The 15,057-nt window shown below is 33.4% G+C and overlaps 1 protein-coding gene across 1 annotated transcript; it reads left to right on the top strand.

Annotated features, from left to right (window-relative positions):
* The first annotated feature begins 3,061 nt into the window (after nt 1-3,061).
* Nucleotides 3,062-14,299, top strand: LOC134687204 (uncharacterized). Its single transcript, XM_063547311.1, has 2 exons — nt 3,062-3,314; nt 8,907-14,299. Exon 2 carries the CDS (start codon nt 8,966-8,968, stop codon nt 13,958-13,960), a length of 4,995 nt encoding a protein of 1,664 aa, XP_063403381.1. The 5' UTR covers nt 3,062-3,314; nt 8,907-8,965; the 3' UTR covers nt 13,961-14,299.
* The last annotated feature ends 758 nt before the right edge of the window (nt 14,300-15,057 follow it).

Genomic DNA, 15,057 nt, shown 5'->3' with positions numbered 1-15,057 from the left:
TAGTTTATGAAATAATCCTATTCTCCAAATTGTATCAAACGCTTTTCTGAGATCAATGAAAGCAGCAAATATTTTTTTGTTTTTGGCTTTATATACACATTATTTTCAGATACACTAGAACACACCCGTGACATCGCGGTCCGTGACTTAATTAAAGTATATAACTATGCGCAAGCCTTACTTTAGTATTAGTATTGTCATCTGATAAAATCATGCCGATTATAAGATACACAGTTTTCTCTGCTTTCAAATCTTTCTGTTTGAACCCGTCGAACTGGAACTTATCAATTATTGGTCATGATAAATACTAAAAAAAAGGTCCTGGAATGGAGTATTTTTAATCAACAGCATTGTCCTATATTAGTTATAAATTAAGTTGAATTCTTTGATTCGCCGTTTTACGTCACTCATGCCCGCTAACAAATTGAAAACTGGACCTTATCTTTAGTCCAGATTTTTAGTATTTGTATTGTTATCTTAGAAAGTCTTACTGATTAAAATACTACAATAGGTAACAATTTGACAAATTAGTAGTGTCAACCTTGTGTATATAGCATAATGATCCTGTATACACTGTTTGGTGGTGCCCCTGTCAGATGCGGAACGTACAGATAAGGTAATAAGTAACAGGTGATTATACTATTGGTACCGGTATCGGACTCGACCCGGAACTTCTTAATTATTGGCAATATTAATTACGTGGAAAACAAAAGGGCCACTGGCCCAGGAGTGGTGTAATTTTTAATCTACACCTTTGTACTATATAAGTTGTATATAAAGTTGAATTCTTTAATTCGTCGTTTTCACGAGATGACGGCTGACAAATTGGACCTCGTAATTTTAGTATTATAGATGCACGTGCCTGGCTGTGCAAGAGGGTCTGCATGGATCCATCATGGGGAATAAGGTTTTCAAATTCCTAATTATCAAATTAAACTTTGTACAATGAATTATCACAATATATATTTAAAGTTTTAAAATGGAAAGGAAATCAATCCCGTGTAACCGCGATAATTCATGTCTGTTTCGGTCGGAAGTTTGATACTAGTAGTGACAAAGACAGTCCATTTCCCCTGAGTCGGACTACCGTATTTAACACAGTATAGTTATATAGAAGTCTCAGATTTCCCGTTGTATTTATCGGTCATCTAAATTCGAAGGGTAATTTTTCCTCATGATAAGTGGAAATTACTCCTCCGGCGTGTAAAATGGAAATTCATAGCTAGGTGCCATTTTAATGCCATTTCGAACTATGTTGGTTTAACTCAGATATTTTAAAAATATTACAGCGATTTCAATGAGAATGTAGATAAAGGTAATATCTTTGGTTAGCCTGCTTGCTTGCTAGCAGAACCGTGAAGTCATTGTTAGGTAAGGTTAGGTAAACTACCTTTCTTTTAGAGTAGACTAGTCCGACAGATAACCAATATATCTACCTGAAGGACTAGGCACAACTATATTACCTTTAGCTACATACTTATTGAAATCGGCTGTAACTTCATCTTAATATTTCCCCTCTCAGTTTTAAATAATTAACCACTATATTCTTTATCAATTTGATTCAAAGATTTTCAGAACTATAACGTAATCAGCCGTATGTACACGAAAATAGTGGAAATAGTATAATTATAATAATTTATGTCTATGACATATAGATTTTATTATTTTTAAATGCAAAATCATAATAAAAAACTACATTTAAATCGATCCTTGTTTTACGAAAATTACTTTGTATCATCTATGGTATTGATAATTTATCATTCTTTATATATCCTTTAATTGGTAGTATTCTTGTATACATATATAAGAAAATTAGATATTTAGCTACCTATAGCTTGATGATCCTTGATGTACCAAAAACAATGAAAAGTAGATGCTCAAAGGAGCCTGTGTCACTCACCTGATATTTTTATTTACAATTGATGCATGAAATAAAGCAACTCTTATACTTTTGCTTTAGTTTTAGAGATATAATATTACCCCCTATGTTCTATTTAAAGCCATGCCTGCCATGTTGGTTTGCAGGTGAGGCGGGGTCATTCGACACATTTTTAACACTATATAGATACACTAATGCTGATTATACCCAAGTTTTATAAAATTACTCCTTATGGGGTCAGATGAACATCAGTTTTGGTCATGTTTGTTTTATTTGTAGATCTTACTTTGGTGATTTTTTAAAATATAAATAAGGCCGTTAGTTTTCTCGTTCAAATTGTTTTACGTTGTCATTTCGGGGCCTTTAATAGCTGACTATACGGTATGGGCTTTGCTCTAAGTTGAAGGCCGTACGGTGACATGTAGTTGTTAATATCTATGTCATTTTGGTCTCTTGTGGACGGTTGTCTCATTGTCAATCATATCACATCTTCTTTTTTTTTATATAATTATTGCTGTTTACGGTTTATCTCTATTTATAATAAGATTTAAGATAATATCAAAAATCTGCAAAATTTCCTTAAAAATATTAATTTAGGGACAGCAACCCAACAAAGGTTTGTCTAATTCGTCTGAACATTTCAGGGCAGATAGATCTTGACCTAATAAACAATTAAACACCAAACGCTTTGCTCGAAATACTTTGGTTTCGGAGATATAAGTCAAAATCGACATTTCCCCCTATTTTCTATTTTTAGCCATGGCCCATGTCTGCCATCTTGATTGGTTTGACGGGTCATCGGCACATTATTCAAAACTAGATACCCCAATGATGATTGTGGCCAAGTTTGGTTAAATATGACTCAATAGTTTCAGAGGAGAAGAATTTTGTAAAATTAGGTTACGACGGACGACGGACGCTAAATGATAAGTCCATAGGGCCAGGTGAGCTAAAAAGGACAATTTCATTCGCGGCAATTGAGTTTTCTGTTTCTAAGTTAGACAAAACAAAATTGCAATACTTGTATCGATTATAAAGTTTGAAAAACCCGCCACGGAAACAACTCGATGCAGGTTAAAAATATCTTCCAATGAAAAAAAAGTTCATTATTGACGATTCATCTCAAGTGCGTGCCTCCAAGTGCAAATATGTACATCAACTTTTAATTCTTCAAGCTATACGATAGAAATTTAAAAAAATACCACACTTAATTATGTTTTACAATTTATCATATATAAACACAAATATAAACAAAGTAAACATGCGGTAAACTATGAAACCGATTTATTCTGCGTGTTCAAAACAGCTGTAAACAAACGTACAAATGATCAGGATCGTCTTTGTTTCAAAATGATCAAAAATGGAGTCATGTACTTTTAGCAGCTTAGCGTGGAGAGATTACATAGACAGAAGGGATTGTATTTGTTTGATAAAGGTAAGTTTTATTTGTTTTCCTGATAATATTAGTAGGTTGATTAACAATTATAGATTTTATGAAATCTTAAAAAGAATCGTAAGGTGCACTAGGTAAACAATGTCATACTCTAACAACTTTACAACACCTGGTACAGTACACAACTTTTATAAGACATGTTATATGAGCAAATGTTGCATATTATTACACGAACACGACAAATGAAATAATTACTTAGCTTAGTTTTATAACTTTATAAACATCTAAGGTGTATTTGGATATATGCACCGCCTGAACTATTGACGTCATTTAACAATCGCTTTTCCATTGTGGCATCAGTTATTTTCTATTGTGACGTCAAAATTGTATGGGAAGCTTTGTGATGTCCTCTAATAAGAAAGACTAGAAACAAATAGTGATAATTAAGAAATAAGGTATATTTTACAAATGTATTAGTACCATTACATTACATTGTTATTTAACAATATACACCATGTACACTTTTGCGAACAATTACCATATTTGTCATATATTAAACTGGGGGAAAGCGGCCATAACGGAACAGAGGTTAATGGACCCAATATGGCAAATGACAGTAGCGGTAAAATTTTATGTTTTGATTGAAAGCATTGTTGAAAGAGAAAATTGTTAATTGTGTGTGTGATACATATATAGAACAACACGAATAGCTGTATGTTACTTTAAGAATGAAAATAGAACAGCTGTCGTTTCGGATTTTCCGGCCTTGCGTAACTTTCTTATAAAGGAGTAGGTTCAGTAAGACCCTTTTTTGGCCCCAAAATATAGCAGTTTTAATTAAATTGTGAAAATGTAATCTTTCGTGTTGTTTATTCTTTAGTTTTTTTATGTTGTGTCATGTGTACTATTGTTTGTCTTTTTGTCTTTTTTATTTTTAGCCATGGCTGTTTTAGATTTATGAGTTTGACTGTCCCTTTGGTATCTTTCGTCCCTCTTTTAAGCTATTTACTGGAAAGTAGAATGCTTCTGATTCATAAATATGGGTTGTTTTTGACAATACAATGCACAAATATCGGGTACTAGCATCATAAAGTCGTGCTAAATTACTGAAATCCTCACAATTTAAGCATTTTAGCTAAAGGAGTAGGTCCGGTAAGGGCCGATTTTGGCCTCAATTTTCAAGTTCTTCTGACGAAATATTTTAGACACTTTTTAAACACTTAAGTGTCTATTTCAATTGATTTAATTTGTTTTTGTAAAAGATTTTAACTGATTAAGTTATTAAAAACGCTCCGATTCAAGCTTAAATATTCATAATATTGAAATATAAGTTGTATTTGATGATTATACATAACATATATAAAGATTGAGGCTGAACACAGATGCGGCCACTTTCATTTTTGACAAAAACCTTCTGAAAAGTGACGTTTTTTTAGCATATTTGATAGATTTTTCATATTTAAGCTTGAATCGGAGAGTTTTTAATGACTAAATCAGCCAAAATCTTTCACAGACACGAATTGTATCAATACACTAGTTCAGGGAAAGCTTGTTCGCGACCTAGAATTCTGAGTGGGTCAAGCGTTTACTTAAAATTCATACGAGAATATGCGAGATTTGGATCAACTGGGGGCAAAGTCATATTTGGTACACATCAATATTCGATGTTTAATAGGCGTTTATTAGGACGCCCGCCGCTTTCCCGTTTACCTGTGAAGTCGCTGAGTGTCATCTGTTTTTTTGTATGTTTATGTTTATATTAAAAAAAGTAAAACAAAAACAAATATACGACAGAAATGTTCATTTAATGTATGTTATCAAATGCCAAACTATATATGTATATATATATGTGTGAAAATTAATTTACTTTCTGAAGGTACAACAACAAAAAGTGTCTTTTTTCTGTTTAAAATCTTAATAAATCTCATTGAAATTAACTAGATATTCTGTATACAATATCATGTATGCTTCACAATATATCAAAATAAAATGCTGCACGACCCATGCATATACCCTTCCTTTAAAAAATTGTCAATGTCCGATGCATTTGTGTTAAGCACAAAAAACTTACGTAAATTTAATACACGCATGCAATCAGGTCTAGCATTTCGAATATATACATGTATGTTAATGGTACCTAACTGTCAGAACATGGTTATGATTTTTAAGGGTATATTAATTGTGTCTAACTGTCGCCTGGTGAGATTAATAGTTAAAGGTAAAACTTTATCATACCATATGGCCTAGGTGTTGATTGACTTTTATTTTTATGACCCAAGATCAGTACCTTCTTGAATATAAAGACAATCTGCTAAGTGAACATCACAGCATGAATCTGTCCATTTTTGCGTGAAGGTAATTTTTGTATTCACAAACGATATATATACATGTAAACCAGTATTTGCGTAGCGGCACACTTAGATTAAATGTTGAAGTTGGTCGTTATCTGAATACTCAAAGAGAAAATATAATATGTTGCAATATAAATGTTTTGGAAGACAAATATCATTTTGTTTTATCATGTCCAACGTATAGAATTTTATATTTATTCTACTGTTCTTGGCTATAGATATTATTATTAATTAATTTATTTATTTTTGTCATATATTGTATATTTTTTAGTTTGCCATAGCATGTATGAAAATTCATGAATCTGACTACAGTAATAACGATGCCCATCAGATAAATCAATAAACGGATAATGCCCCCAGTTTACCAAATCTCGTATCTAATTAGTCGATAACGCAAAATCACGATCGATCTTGCACATGCGCATTGTTTCCCTGAACTAGTGTATTGAAATAGACACTTGAGTGTTTAAAAAGTGTCCAAAATCTTTCTTTAGATGAACCTAAAATTTGAGGCCAAAATCGGCCCTTATCGGACCTACTCCTTTATCGATTTGTCAAAAGTATACCACTATAACTTCTATCAATTTAACAATTTAATTGTCATATATTGCACTGTTTACAAAATACACAAAATTCGTGGAATACAGATACAAAAAAAATATGTACGTAAGTTTCCATTCAGGGATTTAATTTATTTCCGAGACAAAATTGCTGATAAAAATATGACTAAGTGTCATTGTGGATATATTCTTGGATAAAAGAAAAGTTACATTTGTAAATACAAAAACAAACCTGTTGTTTTCATGCATTTTTTCATTATTTTCATGCATTCCCAATTTGCAAGTAACAATGAAGATTTTCTTATAAAATCGGAATGCATGAAATATAGCTCAATATCTATATCAATATCATAGAATAAAAAACAACAAATGCAGAATTATCTATAATTCATTTCTTAATGAAAAAATAGCAAATACATAAATAGTGAATCCGTATCTTGAGAATTTTGTTTTTATTTTATTTTATTCAAAACTTACCTACATATTTAAAAATAGTTTTATATGACATATATAGCGTCAAATAAATATTACTTATACTTTTGTATATACATATGTAAATTTCTATATGTCTATTAGAACGGTGGTGTTTTCTTATATATTTATGAAGTGCCATTTGTATTATCTCAGTCTGATATCTATATTAATTGCTCTGTTTTTACCTATCAATATGTCTGTTTGATATCTGTCATATTTATAAGATAACTATACAACATTCTGATGCGTTCATTTTGTTGATGTAAATGTGCATGAAATATTTGCCACTGGATGTTTTTTATATTCAATAACCAACTAATCATCATATGTACATAAGATTACAACTTTTAAAATTTTTGTTTTCCAAAATACAACCCTAAGTCATAAAGTTATAAACGTGATGATGCTAAGCTTTTTTCTATTAATTTTACAAATAACCATTCTATATAAATACTTCACGTTACGAACAGCTACCTTCAAAGTAACTTACGGCTTCTCGATTTTTTTAAAGTCGTCTAAAATCAGTATATCGTTATTTTATCTCCAGAACAAAATATGAAAAAAAATAGAAAATAGGGGGACAAAAACGGGGGCTTATCTTACCGTGTCGTTTGGTATTATGCCTAAGAAGAAGATGTTTTATTTCTGTTTAATTCGACATTAATAAAACAATAACGCACAGACACCATTAGTAGTCTAGCTAGGATACATACGAAGGAAATAAATAAAACTGAAATAGTTTGAACACCATGAACTACACATATATAAATAATAAATATAGTTCAACAGTATATCCCTCCTTCTCAGGTACATACCAATATAAACAAGTTTTGTATTAAAAGCAGAGGTGGATTTAGGGGGGGGGGGGGGGGGGGCAGTTGACCCGGGACTCCTTTTGAGAACACATTTTTGTTGCTTACATAGGGAATAACTGAAGCGTGACGAGATAGGGCCCCCTCTAAGGCAGCCAGTGGATTCGCCACTGAAAAATAAATTGGCAATGTATTGGATTTTTCATGTTCATCGGTGATTCATTCTGTTTAATAAATACTGTATTATAACATTCACAATCAATAGCGCATGATAACTCTCCGTCGTCATATACATTACGGAGGGTCTCGATGGGGGGTCTGTTATTCTGTAAACATTTAATTTTCAACCCTTTTTTCTCTAATCTTAAAAAAATTAGACCACGCATTTCTCCAATCTTCATTTTTAAGGGCATTAATCTTTAATCATTTAACCCAAACCAAACCCTCATTAAGGGCATAACAAACAGTTACAGGGGAGGTAATGACGTTGCTAACGTTAAAATGTTATTTTCGCGACGTCATACTGTGGCATATCGGGAAAATAAGAATTTATCGACATCCCCCCCCCCCCTTTCCCCCCTCTCATTATTCTGATTTAACTTGAAACGAGTACACAGACCCCTCTTATTTAAATTGCATTAGATTTGATTACACATGAAGATTGTCAGAACCTATATCAATGAAAATAAATCAAAAACATTGAATTATTTCAAATTGGATAAATATATCTAAAAAATGCCATGTTTTTCCTAAAATCTTAAAGTGTTATTTAAAATTAATTATTTCGAAAGAACCGTTGTACATATTAAGAGCATATTTTTAAAGGAAAATTTAGCATTACATTCCTACAATATCCGCTTGTGTTTGTCTGTTAAAACTAAGTGTAAGGTGTGTCTAAAGGATACAGATCCAAAAGAACACTAAATTTTGAGGAAATATTAAAACTTATGACACCTTTAATGTCATCAGTAGCACATGAAGGTATATTTTTTTATTACACATTTGATTTGCTGAAGAATACATTTGTAGCTTGTATGCAAATAAACATCAGGGATACCAGGATTGAAATTTATATATTTACACCAGACGCGTGTTTCGTCTACAAAAGACTCACCAATGACGCTAAAATAAAAAAAGATGTTAAAAAGGCCAAATAAAGTACGAAGTTGAAGAGCATTGAGGACCAAAAAAATCAAAAGTCTTGCCAAATACAGCTTGGGTATTTCAAAAATTTAAAGATTTTTTAACAGTCAACTTATAATTATGAACATATTAATGATAACTCAAGTCAACACAGAAGTTATGACTACTGGGCTGGTGATACCCTCGTGGAATTGAAACTTTGATTGACAAATATCATAATTCATGTAATTGGACCAAAACTGTATCATATGCCCTTAAATCTATGCGTTAACTGAGGTGCTCTTAACATTTCAGGTGAAAAGAAATCTTTGGCATTGGAAAGATACAGAGTTGGAATAAAAAAGGACTTAAACATGGATTCCATTAACGGAAATACAACAAGTATAAAAGAAGAAACAGTCGATCATAGTTACGATTTAGGACACGGCATTTCTTCAGAATTGACCAATAATTCCAATAGTGAGATGATAAGACCTTTGCATCTTTTTTCTCATCATGATGCACGTAATCTCGCGCGATCTAACGATGTATTAAACAATGCATCTAAATTATCAATAAGTGCTGGTAATTATCTTAATCAAGGAGATGTGGATAAAATCAAAATCAAAACTGAACAAAATAGTGATGTTAGATTTAAAAATATTGAAAAGGAGAGCATCTTTAACAAGGAACAAAACATTAAAATTGAGAAAGTTTCAAATGCAAATGCAGCAAAACAATCTACTGATGATACACAAACTAATACGAAAACGATAGATTCGTTTCAGGATCTTTCTGTATCTGGAGTTGATGGGCAAAACGAAAATTCAACTGGTTCAACATCTAACGTAGTTCTGGAGTTTTGGGAGGTCGACAAATCAGAAATGTCCTGCAATATTGTGAAGGAATCATCACAGCTCGTTGGACACAGAGATGAACAAGAGATCAGCCCTGGGACAAAACAAAAAGAAAACGTAACATCAGCATCTGACATTTTGAAAAATAGAAGGACAAATTTGAAACAAAATCCTCCAAAAAGTACAAGTGCACAATATATGATTAAGGAAAACACAGGAAATAATGAAAGAAGTCAACAATATCTTGGTTTTAAAGGGTCCGATAAAATATCATCGTCACCTGACAAATGTACTTCTGAAACTTTGAAAATTACAAATGAGAAGCTCTCGTCAGAAAAGGCACTACCGTCAATTCTTAAACATCGACGGAAAGTTAATATAATTTATAAGAACATATCGGAACCAACTCAAACAATGGTACCGAAGGGTAGTTTTGCCCCAATGAAAATAAAAACAATCACGAAAGAAGATCAACGGATTTTTCCAAGTGGTTTAGGAAAAGTTCAAAATTACCGGGAAACTACTAGTTTATTAATTGATAAAGCTAAAAGAGGTGCTGTCAATCAAAAAGTGAACCAACAGACTGCATCGGATCCTTTTGTTCCTGAAGGAATTGTAATGTTCTCAGAAAGTTTTGATCATGCCACTCCAAGGATAGTACAACAAAATGATATGGGATCAAAAGGTTCCAAACCAGTCACGAAATTAGAACAAGGGACTTTACAAAATTGTATAGGAAAAGTTCAAAATGACCAAATAACTAATGAGGCATTATTGGTCAACGCTAATAAAAGTGCTGACAACAAAGCAGTGAGCCAGCAAACTTCATCGGATTCTTCTGTCCCATGCCATGAACGAACCGCAATGTACTCAGAAAGTTCGGATCATGGTACTCCATGGATCGTACAACAAAATGATATAATATCAAAAGGTCATAAACCAATCACGAAAGTAAAACAACGGCCATTACAAAATGGTTTAGGAAAAAGTCAAAATGATCAAATAACTAATGAGGCATTATTGGTCAACGCTAATAAAAGTGCTGTCAACAAAGCAGTGAGCCAGCAAACTTCATCGGATTCTTCTGTCCCATGCCATGAACGAACCGCAGTGTACTCAGAAAGTTCGGATCATGGTACTCCATGGATATATCAAAATAAGGATTTTAGACCGAAATATTCCAATCTAATGACGAAAGTAGAAAAACCGAATTTACACACTTCATCGGATTCTGTCGTACCGTCCCCTGAACGAATCGAAATGTACTCAGAAAGTTTTGAACACAATACTCCTAGGATAGTACATCAAAATGATGTAGGATCAAACAAATTTAAAAGCAATCGAATTTTATATGTCGAAAATAGAACATTAAAGAAGGATATTGGAGACAAAAATAAAAGAAAGGATTTACAAATTGCTCGTTCAGAATTTGTAAACCTGCCCCCTCGGATACCTCATTATAAAAAGAAAGTCATCGTGAACATACTACCTAAACCAGGTTCAAATATCTTGTCCGAAAATGCACCAGCTAATGCTAATAAAACAACTCTATCTTTTAAAAATTTACCAGAAGCACCTGCAACTAACTTGGTGAGTTTAATGAAAAATCCTTTCCAGGCGAATCCGTCTGCTTTATCACACAGCTTACTTCAGAATTGCATAGTTCTTATGGATCAAAACCAATCATGTAGTGTGATACGAGACAATTCATTTACAACAATGCAGCCGATTACGTATATTCCGCTCGAGTCCGTACCATCCGCAACAGTTTTAACAGCGTTACCTCTCGGCAGTGTGTATATACCATTTCCAGTACCGTCAAGTCACTCAAATACGGTACCAACTTATAGCGAAAATTTACAACAGACAGCAGTTGAACAAATGTTGAATACTCCATCAGATGGTGTGGTAGTTAATCGTTCACCTGTTAACCAAACTATACATCCTAATTCGATAAATAACTTGGAATATGTATTAAATAGAGAAGGTTTACAACCAAATTTGTCTTTTTCTTCACTTGGTAATAGCGTCCAACAGGATTATCTATCTCAAACTATTCCGTTAGTTCAGACATCGAATGGGAAGAAGACAAACACGATTTCGTTGGATGCAAATAACACTAAACATTCACTGCCAAATGGAAGTTTTTCACTTAAATCAGAAAATCAACAATTAATAAATTACCAGTTGGACCAAACTTTGTCAGGACGACCAGAAAACCATTCGATTCGTTTGCAATTGGAAGAGGGTTTAGATGCACAAGTGAAGAGTAAATCAAAACATGTAACATCGGATTTATCACTTAATGATACAGTCCGAGAGTCTTCCACTCAATCATCATCATTTAAAGCAGGCACGAATACACCAGAAGGAAAAAGTGGCTATTTAAGCGCATGTGAAATAATGGGAACTCCACAACACACAAACCACGAAACACTACAAAAGAAGAAAAATAATGGTATACAAGAAAAGCTGTTACGACCAAAGATTAATTGGAAAAATTTGAGGCGTCAAAAATATTTAGGGAATACGGGGAGACCGTATCAACCAAAAGATGGTATAAGCAGAGTACGCGTAGACGAAACAAAGGGAATGCTGCAACAGACTAACTATGAAAAACAAGAAAAGCCAAAAAACAATCTTATACAAGAGCCTCGACCGAAGATAAATTGGAAAAATCTGAGGCGTCCTAAACGTTTAGGGGATACGAGGATGCGGAAAACGTCTTTTTTAAATCGTATTCCAGGAAAGAAACGAAAGTACACAATTACAAATCCGCTTGTTTTAGAAAGATTAAGGAGATGTTGTGCTGATAAGTATAAGACTCCGATGCCCTCCGATATTATACATGACGGTACAGAGGTAGAGTCTCCTGACTTAAATATTGTGGTAGAATCAGTGTATTCATTATCTCATGAAACTGACAGGGCAAAAGAAATACTTTTACATTGTAACTGGTTTTTGAAAAGACAACGTTCCTATTTTATGAATAAGTTTAAACGAAAAATGAAATTGTTTGGCATTAGTAATCGTAAAGAATTTACAGACTCAAAACTAAGTGCTCCATGTTTAGTTGTTCTCGATTGCTTACCAAACTGTCCGAAAAGAACATTAAGAAAGTGTGGACAGACAAGAAAGATATATACAAAGAAAACAGAGGCTTGCACGCAACAATGCCGCGACAAGGTAGTATCCGATTTCTGCTATAAAATATCCAAAGGAAAGATTATTAAGCACTACAAGCAAAAAATGGAACGAGACGAAAAGAATGAAGATTTGAACCAGATATATGATTGCGATAACAAAGAATCGACTAATCTTAATATTTCGACACTTGAGATTATGACGTTATTAAAAACAGCATTGGTCGTGAATATGGTTCATAACTCAACAGGGCAAACGAGAACACCCCTGCCAACAGATATCAAGGCGTTGATCCAGATGTTTCCGCGAATAGTGGATGCAAATGATAATGAATTCTGGCAAGTTAAAATCGCGAATAATTCAATACTTATAAATTCTACAGAATTAGAGAGTGATAATTTATCGGCGATTGTTAATGAGAAATTACGACAAGATCGCAAAATAGATTTGCAGTTGCGAAATGAATCAAATTCGACACCACCAGATTTAATTTTTGATTTATCGGATGATTCATCTGTAATTTTATCAGAATCGTCGGATGATAAAGACGAACCTTTGATGAAATTGAACAAAGGCGAAGAATGTGACAGAAGGAACAACAATGATGATAGTGACCCCACTACCTTAATTGCTAAGTATACATATCACAGAAGAAGTACGAGTCCATGGTCAGACGTGTCTGATGTTGACGATCGCAACTTAACAGTTGAAACAGCTGCCAACATCGATTCCTTATGTGTGTCTGCAATTTCAAATACTAAAGAACAGACCGTACCAAGAGCAGCACATGAGGAGGAACGTAGAAATGGTGTTCAATTTGTCACCCTAACCGACAAACGAAAGAAAGAACCTTTAAATGATAAAGAAACGTGTAAAAAAGACTCGAACTGCACACTTCCGTATTGCGCTGGAGAAGACCTGTCGGAAGAGATATCCAATGTTAATACATCTACCACTGAAAGCATTATGCAACATTTGCAGTTGAAGGACCTTCTTTCCGACAGCATGCAGCACTATCCTACAATTGAGAAAGTTGTCCCGAAGCTACAAGAATTTAAAAGCAGTCTTAACGGAATGTTGAATAACATTTCTTATAAACGTAAGAAGAAAACAGTAAGAGAGCCATCATATCAGAATCAAATTGATAGCTCTGATATAGACATTGAGATCGTTAATGACGAGACGGACACTCGCACAGGGAAACGCTTGTCCACGCGTGATATAGGTACACACAATGACTTAACTGATCGGTTGATCACGGACATCTTCCAAGAATCGCATACAGTAGATTCAAAATGTTCAACCGAAAGCAACTTGGAGACGATCAGTCTAGAAGATATAAATGAAAGTGAAAAAGATGACGAGTAAAATACTGTTAATAAAACAGTTACATTTGATACGATTATTTAATGGAAGAAGATCAAAGAAAAATCACTACTTCAAATAGTTCTTGTACTTGATTAACGTAAGAAAAATACTTATGCAGGAGATATGTTACCGTAGAAGCAACTATCTTCTGTTACCGAAATATGAGAAGTTTGATTTGAGTTAGATTGAACGATGTTTTACATTTTTTTTTATCAATTGTTAAAATTGATTTTTATGTCAGAAAAACATTCAATGACACAATTGTCTTTTATGAATAGGTTTATTTGTGACTTTATCTCAGCATTATGTTAACAACTTATTTTGTTAGTAAAGATGGTAAAAACTCGAATACTTTTCTTCAATTATGATCCATGGGTTCTAGTAAAAAGTGTTATCCCACAAATGTTCAGAAGACCATGCTGGTTTTACCCATTGTTGAAGGCCGCATGTTGACCTATAGTTGTTAAAAGCTACATGTATTTTGATTTGATCACGTTCGGAGAGTTCTTTCATTGTCAGATTTGCTCTAAATGCTTTAATTTTTTAAGATATACTGTGGATTCATTTATTGGTTGGTATTAATTTTCATGGATCGATGAAAACTTGCATTTTCGTGGATATTTGAATTCATGGTTTTGCCAATATCTGCATCAAAAACCTATAAAACATTTTTAACTCATTGAATATCTGAATTTGTGGTTTAAGTGCAACCACTAAAACCACGAAAAATGGCATTCAACGAAAAAAATAAATCCACAGTAAGCCCAAAATTGCATTTGACCCCCACGTTTTATTTTTAGCCATTGCGGCCATATATTTTGACGATCCATAATATTAAACACCAGCTTTCTTTTAAATATCATAAGGGTCATCTAGCTAAAGAGCTCGAGTGCTTGGAATTAAATTGGTTCGCATCAACTCAAAGAGGAGACTTATTATGATATTCTGCTATTGATCCCTCACCCGACATGCAATTTATACTTGGTCAAAATGTCAAAATCGAGAATGGCCACATATCATATTTCCTTTGCAAAGTTGAGCTAGAAAAGCAGTTGTGACGAGACACGAGCCAACGGCAACCACTAAAAAGGGGGCGA

The sequence above is a fragment of the Mytilus trossulus genome, chromosome 10 (assembly GCF_036588685.1).
Source record: "Mytilus trossulus isolate FHL-02 chromosome 10, PNRI_Mtr1.1.1.hap1, whole genome shotgun sequence".
In the NCBI taxonomy this organism is placed as follows: Eukaryota; Metazoa; Mollusca; class Bivalvia; order Mytilida; family Mytilidae; genus Mytilus; species Mytilus trossulus.
Note: the sequence above shows the minus strand (reverse complement) of the source record. Positions and strands in the feature narration are given on the sequence as shown.